This window comes from Cebidichthys violaceus, unplaced genomic scaffold (genome assembly GCF_023349555.1).
Source record: "Cebidichthys violaceus isolate CVI_PGR_0920_01 unplaced genomic scaffold, fCebVio1.0.p SCAF_57, whole genome shotgun sequence".
Taxonomy (NCBI): Eukaryota; Metazoa; Chordata; class Actinopteri; order Perciformes; family Stichaeidae; genus Cebidichthys; species Cebidichthys violaceus.
This window is the reverse complement of record NW_027176783.1, coordinates 392,501-405,000: the sequence shown is the minus strand read 5'-3', so window position 1 is coordinate 405,000 and position 12,500 is coordinate 392,501. Positions and strand designations below refer to the sequence as shown.

The 12,500-nt window shown below is 49.5% G+C and overlaps 1 protein-coding gene across 4 annotated transcripts in view; it reads right to left on the bottom strand.

The window, feature by feature from the left end:
* The window catches only part of magixa (MAGI family member, X-linked a), a 41,017-nt gene that overhangs the window by 23,053 nt on the left and 5,464 nt on the right, over positions 1–12,500 (bottom strand). For 2 of the 4 annotated variants that reach the window (XM_068732102.1, XM_068732103.1), the window contains 15 exons: positions 11,492–11,543; positions 10,252–10,489; positions 10,027–10,143; positions 9,548–9,667; positions 7,610–7,774; positions 7,039–7,246; positions 6,489–6,559; positions 5,482–5,649; positions 3,579–3,748; positions 3,396–3,495; positions 3,120–3,297; positions 2,149–2,794; positions 1,608–1,671; positions 1,304–1,522; positions 931–1,224 (listed from right to left, as the gene is read on the bottom strand). In XM_068732102.1, coding sequence (XP_068588203.1) covers positions 931–1,224; positions 1,304–1,522; positions 1,608–1,671; positions 2,149–2,794; positions 3,120–3,297; positions 3,396–3,495; positions 3,579–3,748; positions 5,482–5,649; positions 6,489–6,559; positions 7,039–7,246; positions 7,610–7,774; positions 9,548–9,667; positions 10,027–10,143; positions 10,252–10,489; positions 11,492–11,543 — 2,810 coding nt within the window. Of the gene's footprint in view, positions 1–930; positions 1,225–1,303; positions 1,523–1,607; positions 1,672–2,148; positions 2,795–3,119; positions 3,298–3,395; positions 3,496–3,578; positions 3,749–5,481; positions 5,650–6,488; positions 6,560–7,038; positions 7,247–7,609; positions 7,775–9,547; positions 9,668–10,026; positions 10,144–10,251; positions 10,490–11,443; positions 11,544–12,500 lie in introns of all 4 variants that reach the window. The other 2 variants (XM_068732100.1, XM_068732101.1) reach the window with 2 other exon arrangements.

The window sequence follows — 12,500 nt, the reverse complement described above, 5'->3', positions numbered from 1 at the left end:
AGAGATTATTGTTCATGTTTCAGAGGAGGCGATGCGTTTGAGGTCTCTTAAACTGAGCTGTAAATCAGGTCGTTCCTTCCAGCTGAACGCAGTTTAATCAGTGGAACAAACGCAGAAGCTCAGCTGCACAGCTCATCACAGCTGTACGTGAACACAGAGACGTCAGCGCCCCCTACAGGCTGCACAGCTCATCACAGCTGTACGTGAACACAGAGACGTCAGCGCCCCCTACAGGCTGCACAGCTCATCACAGCTGTATGTGAACACAGAGACGTCAGCGCCCCCTACAGGCTGCACAACTCATCACAGCTGTATGACGTGTCTTTTTGTTAAAGTTCGGTCGTTCATGTGACTTTGTGTCCCATCCTCAGTCTGAACACTAAACCAAGAACGGATACACGCTCATAATAATGCCTCAAAGTGGTATTCAGAGTATGACTGAAATCTAATCAGGTACTACCTCGATCTTCATGTTGGTTCTGAAAGGGTCCTAGAAGGAAGTCCTGTCTTCTGAACTACCTTTTAATCCCCTCAGACTCTCACCAGACTTTCAGATCGGGAGCTTTAACTGTTTCAACACCTCTAAATACTTTGAGATCTGAATCTGTCCCCAAAATAAAACAGGAGTTAGAAGGATACCAGAACCAGACCAACCACCCAGGTCTTCCACCTGTTCAGGTCTGTGCAGGGCGAGTTTAAGTCCTCACATACTAAGTCTTAACTTAACTGAAGCCTTTTGAATCTAAAGTAGTACTCCATCTCTTAACACACAGATGTTGTACTACTACTGTTGGAATCAGTGAGAGTTACTGTTCTTTAGATGTTACCTGATAATCGTCATTGTTTTCTTCAGCATCATCACTGTCCTAGAACATGTTTAGTTTCTTGTTCACACAGTGTTTGAATAAAAAGAGATTCACTGGGACTCACCCCCATTGATGACTTCCTGAGAGGCGATGACGAATCCAAAACCTTCTCCCGCCCGCCTCCTTAGATCCACCTCCACCGTCTTTACTCCTCCTCTTCCGTCCTTGGCTATTGCTCCCAGTGCTCCTCCCCCAACGACTCCCCCTCTGATGGGGGGAGGCCCACCGGCGCTCTCCTCTACTCCCAGCAGATCACGTGGCTCTAAGGTCAGCGTCACAGGAACGGAGTCCAGGAAGCTGGTGCTCTGGATAAGGGCAGAGGCCGGGGGCCCGTTTGGAGTCTGGGCAGGAGGGGCTCCTGGAAAAACAAGGAGGAGTCAGACTGATGGAGACGGGAGGACAAGAAGGGACAAGGAGGACTCTATCGGGGCAGTTACCTTGGTGGGTCCCTGGGGCTGGTAGGTGCCCCTCCTGGGGGCTCTCCAGGACCAAACCAGCCTGGTTGAGTGGGGGGACGCCCCCCACCAAGGCACCCATGGACGGGGAAGGCAAGTCGGCTGAAGTTGGGGTGTGGGAGGAAGAGGCCGTGGCCAGGCCATGTGGGGAGGGGAGGGGCTTGTAGAGATTGGGGGTGACGACTGGGGAAGACACGGGACCTGTCGGAGGAACAAAGGTATTCATTGTGATCGTCGGTTCACCTGTAACGCGACTCAAGCTTTTATTGGTTCACACTTCACGTACCTCCTCTGTAGACCAGGAGTACCACCTCTCCCTGTTTGGTGTGTTCTTGCAGGACTCTCTGGACCTGAGGACAGAAATGCACCAATGGTTATGTATGGAAACGTATATGCAGCGGTACCCCCCAACGCTAAAACCTGTTCCAAGAGTGAGGAGTCTCCAGAAACTGAGGCCTCTTATCCTTTAACACCAGACACCTGATAAACGAGCCATAGAACATCCTAGCATCACCCTCCACGACCCAGGGAGGTTTAGAGAGGTTCAACTTTTCACCAAACTTCAGCACCTCTTTAAGAGAAGGACCCAACACACCAGGATTAGAACGTCCACTGGAGGACCACAGACCAGGAGACACAGTCTCTGAAAGACTAAATAGATCCCGTTGTCACGGAGAACCAGGGAGGAAGCCGGATGGAGGAGGAGGCCCAACCTCAGGTTTGTCTGAAACCTACTGAGGCCTTCAGAGTGACTTCATGGCGACAGTCTGTGAGTCTCTGGACAGCCAATGAGAGTGGAGCATTGTGAGACTACTTTGACCTTTTACCTGAGAGAAGCTGAGGCTCTGCACGTCTGCTCCGTTGATCTTCACTATGGCGTCCCCCGTCTGCAGCAAGGGGCAGTGCCTTCGATCCCAGACCCGCCTCACCACCGCCAGCTGACCTCCTTGACCCGCCGCCATTACGCTGAACCCCAGTCCGCCGCTCTCACTGCGCCCGAGGGCCACCGGTACAAGCTCTCCAGAGGGAGCAGACCCAGGTGACCCAGCCACCCCGAGGGGGAGCACCAGCCCCGGGTTCCCTCTGGAGCCTGGGGAGGGTGCTTGGTGATTGGCCGGACAGCCATTAAAGCCGCAGGATGGCACGTCTCTGGGTGGGGTCAGGGCGAGGGAAGTCTGGGGCATCGGTGGGCGCTGCACAGGAGCACCGGGAGGTGAGGAGGAGGAGGGGGTGGGTTTGTTAGCGGCGGTGGGGCTGGTGGAGTTTTGCAGGAGGCCCGTCTCTGGCTGAAAGAGGGGAAGTTTGGACAGAGCGTGGGAGGACGAGGAGCTGATGGGGAGCGTGGAGGAGGAGGAGATGGGGAGCGTCGACGTAGACAGGTCGCTCTCTGAAGACTTGGAGCTCTGATGTTGGAGGAGGGAGGAGGAGGAGAAGGCGGGGAGGGTGCTGCTGTTGTAGCGAATTAGAGAAGACCTGTGAGGAGGAAGAGGAGGAGGAAAAGAAAACAGATGTTTTATACAAATGAAATGTTCATTTCAAGAGCATCACAAACACTTATGTCAATTACTACTGATGCTACTATAACTACTGTTGATGCCTTGGTTCCACACCAGGACATAACCTCTCCTGACAACCTGTAGCACAGCTTCTGATTGGTTAGAGCTAAATATGGCTAGTTGCAATAGAGAAAAGTAGTGGTTCCAGGCAGCTTCCCTTAGGGACACCAGAACACACTTACTGCAGCTAACAGCTAACAATGCTAACAATGCTAATGCTAAAGCCGAAAGCTCCATCTCACCTGCGTGTTCCAGCGTTCGACATCCCGCCATCAGAGTCACTGTGGTGGATGGCTGCTGTCCTCTCCGGGGGTGGTGGTGGACCCAATGGGGGATCAGAAGAGGAAGTGGGCGTCGGCGGGCCCGTCAGCCCGTTCATCATTGGCTGAGCAGCGTAGGAGGGCGGGGTTTGCCTCGGCCCTAGATTTCAGAGTTATTACTTATTAGATATTAGATATGTGATGGATTTTATTGGATTTTTCTCTTGCGATGAAGACATTAGTGACCACGTTTCTGACCTGGCGTGCTGCCGTTGGCATCCAGCGTTCGGCTATAGGTGAGGTGTGCCGTTCCGCGGTTCAGGTTGGGGGGGTAAGGCGGCTCACTGGGAGTCTGTGGCTGTTGAAGAGGTTCAGAAGTCAGATACAAGGTTGCCGATAAACATGGGGTCACTGTTATAGAAGTCACCACATATACCGCACCGGCTCCAGACTCTGTTTGGGACATCCATCCGGGTTGTAGAGCATCGGGTATCCTCTCCTCAGCACCACGTCCACACTCTGACCCATCGGCACCGACTTCAGCATCTCCACCACCTCTTTGTGAGAGCGACCCAGCACACAGCTGTCATTGATGTGGACCAGGATGTCCGCTGGAGGGACCACAGACCAGGAAGACACAGTCAGTCTACTGCTTATTGGGTCATAATCTGACCCACGAGAGAGTGAGATGGACCCGTAATGTGGTGTCGGACCAGACTTTGCTGATGCTAAACTATGTTCCAAACCCTGACAAACTTCACAATGTGGCCTTTACTCCATCAGGTCTCTGACAGTGTATCTGTAGGTTTTAGGTGTTTCCTAAAGATGCAGGACGTAAAGACGTTTGTTCTGCAGCTTCTAAAATAATAACTTAAATAAGTGTTTATTCATGTGGACAAAATCAGTTTTTCTCTGCAGCTGAACAGCGTTTAGTGTTCAGGAGTTTTCTGCTGCCTGTTGAAACTCTCTGCTCTCATTCCCAGGAGTATGTGTGTGTGTGTGTGTGTGTGTGTTTGCGCATGTGTGTGTGTTTTACATTCCTGACTATTTATCCTCAGTGCACGTGAGCAGGTCTGACAGTGTGGGAGAGAAAGGAGACTGTGTGTCGGACAGATTAAAGAGTGTGTGTGTGTGTGTGTGTGTGTGTGTGTGTGTGTGTGTGTGTGTGTGTCTGTGAGTGTGTGTGTGGATTAGTTGTGTAGATCATGAGATTATGTCGTTGGTTCTCAGCTCTTTATTTTTCTCAAACCATAATCCTCCAGAGAGGGAGGAGTGTGTTTAAACCTCCGTCTCTATTAGTTCACATCTGGCTGGACCCACCTGTCAATCACAGGTGTCATTAATCACAGGTGTCATTAATCACAGGTGTCATTAATCACAGGTGTCATTAATCTCAGGTGTCATTAATCACAGGTGTCATCAATCACAGGTGTCATCAATCACATATGTCATCAATCACAGGTGTCATCAATCTCAGGTGTCATCAATCACAGCCCTCGTTAATGTGATTAGTTCCACCTGTATTGTCAGGTAGACGTGGCCTCTGATTCAATCTATAAAGAAATGAACCGCTGTGATGATGGAACACAAACGTGGAGAACGTTTAGACGAGGAACAAAAGTAAAACTTTTACACCTCTACACCTGTACAAACTCTCTGGGTCTGTTTAAGTTATGTCAGTACTCAGTAGTATCAGCAATAGTACCAGCAGTAGTATTAGCAGTAGTATTAGCAGTAGTACCAGCAGTAGTACCTGCAGTAGTACCAGCAGTAGTATCAGCAGCATAAACAGTCTCAGTACCTGTGTTTAGTGCTGGTGGTCCTCCAGGTGTGACACTGTACACCTGTACAAACTCTCTGGGTCTGTTTAAGTTATGTCAGTGCTCAGTAGTACCAGCAGTAGTACCAGCAGTAGTATTAGCAGTAGTATCAGCAGTAGTACCAGCAGTATAAACAGTCTCAGTACCTGTGTTTAGTGCTGGTGGTCCTCCAGGTGTGACACTGTACACCTGTACAAACTCTCTGGGTCTGTTTAAGTTATGTCAGTACTCAGTAGTATCAGCAGTAGTACCAGCAGTAGTATTAGCAGTAGTATTAGCAGTAGTACCAGCAGTAGTACCTGCAGTAGTACCAGCAGTAGTATCAGCAGTATAAACAGTCTCAGTACCTGTGTTTAGTGCTGGTGGTCCTCCAGGTGTGACACTGTACACCTGTACAAACTCTCTGGGTCTGTTTAAGTTATGTCAGTACTCAGTAGTATTAGCAGTAGTATTAGCAGTAGTACCAGCAGTAGTACCTGCAGTAGTACCAGCAGTAGTATCAGCAGTATAAACAGTCTCAGTACCTGTGTTTAGTGCTGGCGGTCCTCCAGGTGTGACACTGTACACCTGCAGGAACTCTCTGGGTCGACTTCCCCCCACGATGTTGAAGCCGAAGCCTCGAGGGCCTTTGGAGAGCCGGGTGTGGATGGAGTAACCCTTCAGCTGAGCGGGCTGCTCCGTGAACTCTGGGACTGAGACACAGATGTCCTGAAACACTGGATCCTACATTTCCAATAATGCAGCTGGTCCGAGTCCTAGATTAGAGGCTGGTAAACAGCCACGTCCTTCAAACTCCACACCTCCAACATTAAGAGCTTTCACTTCAGCTCAAGAGCCACTTGGTTAATCCAAGTTTATCTACATTTATATTTTTAATGCAAAATCTAAAACTAGAAACTAAAGCTGTTTACTTCATGTCGTGGAATAGAAGTATTAAATAGAATACAGTTCAAATACTCAAAGTAAATTACTTTAAAATTATACTTCAGGACAGTATTTGAGTGATGGACTGATTTATATTCCTCCAGTGATTACAACATCAAGTGAAAGTGAATAATAACAACAATAACAACAAAAATACTAATTATGATATTAAAAATTATTATCATGATGATTATTATTATTATTACATGATGAGTGTATCATAGTAGTAGAAGAAGAGTAGAATAAAGTAGCTAACAGGATGTTAAAGTGTGAGTCTTTGCTGCCTCCTGCTGGCAAAGAATGTCAAAATAAATGTCCTTTCCACTCAAACAGAAAGTGAGTTTTTCTTCAGCAGCAGTTTACAAAATAAAATGTTTAGTTTTCTCATTCAGAGCTCAAACACAAATAATGAGAAATGATAGAATAAACGAGACATAACATTTCACAATTCAAGAACATTTGAGAAACAAAAATCTAAAGAAATGGAAACGCTTAATATAAAAAAATAGACTTAAATGAATACAATCAAACTAATAAGTAGAAGTGATCTGAACAAACCAATAACAGGTAACGATCACCAATTCATCAATTCACCAATCAAACTCACGTTCTGTAGACGGACTCGTCTCTTTGCTCTGAGTTCGAGGATCCAGCCAGCTGGTCGTCTTTGATTTATGACTGAAAGAGTGACATCATCACCATCATCAGTCTAATATAAACACATTACATTACGGTTATTTATCAGACGCTTTTATCCAAAGCGACTTACAATTCAGTATCTATTTACACACCGTAGACGCAGCTACGCTACGGGAGACATTCTGGGGTTAAGTGTCTTGCTCAAGGACACATTGACACGAGACTAATAGAGCAGGAGCCGGGGATCGAACCGCCAACCCTCTGATTGAAAGGCTTCCCTGCTCTCCACTTAGCCACGGTCACCCCACACATCCACAGTCACAGTGAATCCTGGGTAATGTAGGAACAATAGTAATTTCTCTTCCTGGTCTTGTCACTTTAACAAAAACAAAATCTTTCCTTTTAATAAATAAACGAAATACTCAGCGATGATGTCACATTTGGGTGTGATGTCATAGTGAACTGACCTGACAGTCTGATTCATGTGATGACTGATGTTTTTAATCATCATGACTCACTTGATGTAGTACGGCTCTCCTGAATCACTGAACGCCAGCTCCCAGTTCTCAGGCAGAGGACCTCCTCCTCCTCCTCCTCCTCCTCTTCTTCTCCCTACTCCTCTTCCTCTTCCGACTCCTCCGTTCTCAGTTCCCTCTCGACTCCCCACCGCCGACTCCCACGATTGGCTGAGAGGCAGGATGGTGGGCGGGACTCCAGCCGAACCTGCTGTGACAGACAGAGAGTGTGAGTCTTTAATGAGTGCCCACACACACACATACACACACACACACACACACACACACACACACACACACACACACACACACACACGACTACAAAGCCGATCAGCTTCAGTTATTGATCTGATGTGTAAACCTTCATTTAATGTATCTTACTGAACATCTTTGATCTGTCTACCTGACTCCTCCCACCTGACTCCTCCTCACTGATGTCTCCTTCTCCTCCTCCCCAACTCCTCTTACATGACTCCTCTTACCTGTTGTCTCCTTCTCTTATCTCCCTGACTCCTCCTCCTCCCTGTCTCCTCCTCACTGTTGTCTCCTTCTCCTCCTCCCTGACTCCTCCTACCTGTCTCCTCCTCACTGTTGTCTCCTTCCTCCACAGCTTTCTCCAGGTTACTCAGAGATTTGCTCCTGGTCCTGAAGTTCCTCAGCAGGTTCCGGTGCTCCTGGTACGTGATTGGTGGACTCTCTGGACCGATGTGGACTGGGCGGGGCGTCCCGTAGTAGTTCCCTGTGATTGGACGACGACAAAAGGAAAAAATATATACATTTCTGAGAGATTGTGACATTTTTAGGCAGGTGACAGGTGACAGGTGAGAGGTGGCAGGTGACAGGTGAGAGGTGACAGGTGAGAGGTGGCAGGTGAGAGGTGACAGGTGGCAGGTGACAGGTGATTGGTGACAGGTGGCAGGTGAGAGGTGGCAGGTGGCAGGTGAGAGGTGAGAGGTGACAGGTGGCAGGTGACAAGTGAGAGATGAGAGGTGAGAGGTGACAGGTGAGAGGTGACAGGTGGCAGGTGACAGGTGACAGGTGGCAGGTGGCAGGTGACAGGTGATTGGTGACAGGTGGCAGGTGAGAGGTGGCAGGTGGCAGGTGAGAGGTGACAGGTGACAGGTGACAGGTGAGAGGTGACAGGTGGCAGGTGACAGGTGATTGGTGACAGGTGGCAGGTGAGAGGTGGCAGGTGAGAGGTGACAGGTGGCAGGTGACAGGTGGCAGGTGACAAGTGACAAGTGAGAGGTGAGAGGTGACAGGTGGCAGGTGAGAGGTGACAGGTGAGAGGTGACAGGTGAGAGGTGGCAGGTGAGAGGTGACAGGTGGCAGGTGAGAGGTGACAGGTGAGAGGTGACAGGTGGCAGGTGACAGGTGGCAGGTAACAGGTGATTGCTGACAGGTGGCAGGTGGCAGGTGAGAGGTGACAGGTGAGAGGTGACAGGTGAGAGGTGACAGGTGGCAGGTGACAGGTGGCAGGTGACAGGTGAGAGGTGACAGGTGAGAGGTGGCAGGTGAGAGGTGACAGGTGACAGGTGACAGGTGATTGGTGACAGGTGGCAGGTGAGAGGTGAGAGGTGGCAGGTGGCAGGTGAGAGGTGACAGGTGACAGGTGAGAGGTGACAGGTGGCAGGTGGCAGGTGAGAGGTGACAGGTGACAGGTGAGAGGTGACAGGTGGCAGGTGACAGGTGGCAGGTGAGAGGTGACAGGTGACAGGTGGCAGGTGAGAGGTGACAGGTGAGAGGTGACAGGTGGCAGGTGAGAGGTGGCAGGTGAGAGGTGACAGGTGAGAGGTGACAGGTGGCAGGTGGCAGGTGAGAGGTGACATGTGGCAGGTGAGAGGTGACAGGTGGCAGGTGGCAGGTGAGAGGTGACAGGTGAGAGGTGGCAGGTGAGAGGTGACAGGTGGCAGGTGAGAGGTGACAGGTGACAGGTGAGAGGTGACAGGTGGCAGGTGAGAGGTGGCAGGTGAGAGGTGGCAGGTGAGAGGTGACAGGTGAGAGGTGGCAGGTGAGAGGTGGCAGGTGAGAGGTGACAGGTGGCAGGTGAGAGGTGGCAGGTGACAGGTGACAGGTGAGAGGTGACAGGTGGCAGGTGAGAGGTGGCAGGTGACAGGTGACAGGTGACAGGTGAGAGGTGACAGGTGAGAGGTGACAGGGGGCAGGTGAGAGGTGACAGGTGAGAGGTGACAGGGGGCAGGTGAGAGGTGACAGGTGAGAGGTGACAGGTGGCAGGTGAGAGGTGGCAGGTGAGAGGTGGTAGGTGAGAGGTGACAGGTGGCAGGTGAGAGGTGGCAGGTGAGAGGTGACAGGTGGCAGGTGACAGGTGAGAGGTGACAGGTGAGAGGTGACAGGTGGCAGGTGACAGGTGAGAGGTGACAGGTGAGAGGTGACAGGTGAGAGGTGGCAGGTGAGAGGTGACAGGTGGCAGGTGAGAGGTGACGGGTGGCAGGTGAGAGGTGACGGGGGTCTTAAAGGGCCGGTACACGCTGGGTGCGTTGGATTGTAGTACCTTTGAACTTGCCGCTCTCCAGCAGAGCTCCGGACTCCTCCAGAGAGAAGAATTCCTCGATGGACACAAAGTTGTAGTCCACACCTGAGATCTCCCCGTCCCGCGGCTGCCTGGTCGTACCTGTAGGGTGGGAAGGACACAGTGATGTCATCAGAAAGGGGCGGAGCCAAGAAGTGGACTCAGAGAGGTGATCAGTCTAAATGTAAATACACTCTGAGGGACTACAACGTATACACTCTGTGTACTACACACACACACACACACACACACACACACACACACACACACACACACTGTAATCATTAACAGACAGAAACCTGCAGCTGCTTCAGGCTGAACTTTGAACATTCATTTAAAGAAGCAAACCAACATGTCATCATCACAGTGGACCGGGTATAACAATATAGGTGGAGAAACTTTGTTGACTTTTAGTTAACAGGCTGTGTGTGTGTGTGTGTGTGTGTGTGTGTGTGTCTTACAGGGAACAGCTCTCAGGTACAGGTTCTCTCTGATGAGCTGCTGCAGCTGACTGTCCATGGAGCCTGGAGTGAAACACTTACTGAGGTACAACCTGAGGTCCTTACAGAGGGACGAGCCTGAGGGACAGAGGACACGATGTCATAGTGATGTCACTACAGAGGGACGAGCCTGTGGGACAGAGGACACAATGTTATAGTGATGTCATATTTAAGGTGTGCTCTCACCTGGTGACACAGTCTTGATTCTGATTGGATGAGGACAGGAGTTGAGGACTCCTCTGACATCACCGAGGGTCATCCCTAACACTGGCGTCCCCCCGATCTCTAGGATGATGTCGCCCACAGTGGCCCCACCCCCGTGGGCCGCGGTGACGAATGGGAACTCGCCGTAGTCGGCCCCGCCCCCGATGGCCAGCCCCAGCTCTCCGGAGCCGCCGCCCAGCGGGACGAAGCTCTCCTGCACCTGGAGACGGACAAAGAGGACAAAGAGGACAAAAAAGACAAAGAGGACAAAGAAGACAAAGAGGAAGAAGAGGACAAAGGGGACAAAGAAGACAAAGAAGACGAAGAGGACGAAGAAGACAAAGAGGAAGAAGAGGACAAAGAAGACAAAGAGGATAAAGAAGAAAAAGAGGACAAAGAGGACGAAGAGGACAAAAGGAAGAAGAAGACAAAGAGGACGAAGAGGACAAATAAGTCAAAGAGGATAAAGAAGACAAAGAAGATGAAGAAGACAAAGAGGACAAAGAAGACGAAGAGGAAAAGAGGACAAAAGGAAGAAGACAAAGAAGACAAAGAGGACGAAGAGGACAAAGAAGACAGAGGACAAAGAAGACAAAGAAGACAAAGAGGACAAAGAGGAAAAAGAGGAAAAAGAGGACAAAAGGAAGAAGAAGACAAAGAAGACAAAGAGGACGAAGAGGACAAAAGGAAGAAGAAGACAAAGAGGACAAATAAGACAAAAGGAAGAAGAAGACAAAGAGGACAAATAAGACAAAGAGGACGAAGAGGACAAAAGGAAGAATAAGATGAAGAGGACAAATAAGTCAAAGAGGACAAAGTAGACAAAGAAGATGAAGAAGACAAAGAGGACAAAAGGAAGAAGAAGACAAAGAAGACAAAGAGGACAAAAGGAAGAAGACAAAGAGGACGAAGAGGACAAAGAAGACAGAGGACAAAGAGGACATAACAAAGAAGAAGACAAAGAGGACAAAGAAGACAGAGGACAAAGAAGACAAAAGGAAGAAGAAGACAAAGAGGATGAAGAGGACAAAGAAGACAGAGGACAAAGAGGACATAAGGAAGAAGAAGACAAAGAGGACAAAGAAGACAAAGGACAAAGAAGACAAAAGGAAGAAGAAGACAAAGAGGATGAAGAGGACAAAGAAGATAGAGGACAAAGAGGACAGGAGGTCACCTGACTGTGACGTGTTTTCTCTCCAGGTGTTGAAACATGAATCGTTACCTTCGAGCGCCAGTGCAGCTTCTTCACCGTCGCTTTAGACATAGCGGCCGAGCTGCAGACAGGAAGAGACAAAGTTACTGAGCACGCTCAATAGCACACCTGGTTTTACCTGCTGTTAGCAGCACAGCTGTAATGTTCCACTGGCTGCTATTTAAACTTAACCTTCACACCTGTAAACACGTGTGAATATCTGCACATGTTCACATCTGTACCCACCTGTTCACATCTCCAGACACCTTTAAACACCTGTTCTCACCTCCAGACACCTGTTCACACCTCCAGACACCTTTAAACACCTGTTCTCACCTCCAGACACCTGTTCTCACCTCCAGACACCTGTTCACACCTCCAGACACCTTTAAACACCTGTTCTCACCTCCAGACACCTGTTCACACCTCCAGACACCTTTAAACACCTGTTCACACCTTCACCACTGACCACTTTTAAACTCTCATGAGTCAACACTTCCACATTTAAAGGTACCTTCCTGCCCACCTAACTAGGACCCTTCTTTGACTCCTCACTACCAACTAGAGAGCATCTTTACCTCTTTGCTTCCTCACCACCGACCGAGGACATTTATATCCCTCCTTGCTTCCTTAACTAGGAAGCTTCCTCCCCCCTAACAAGGATGCTTTTTTTACCTCCTTGCTTCCTTACCTCCTAACGAGGACATTTACATTCCTTCTTGCTTACTCACCACCGAACAAGGACATCTAGTTTTCTCCTTGCTTCCTCACTAGGAAGCTTCCTCACCAACGAACGAGGATGCTTCTCTACCTCCTTGCCTCTCGATCTACGTGAAGTGAATCAGTTCTTCACAAACACACGTGTTTTTATTCTGTGTTTTAATTGGTCTCCTAGCAACAGGAACACGTAGAGATGAACCGTTCTGTGTTTAGGATCAGATCCTCAACTCATCTACTCTCAGTCGCTCACAACGGCAGATGGTGGCCGACCGCAGGGAGCCACTCACACACACACACACACACACACACACACACACAC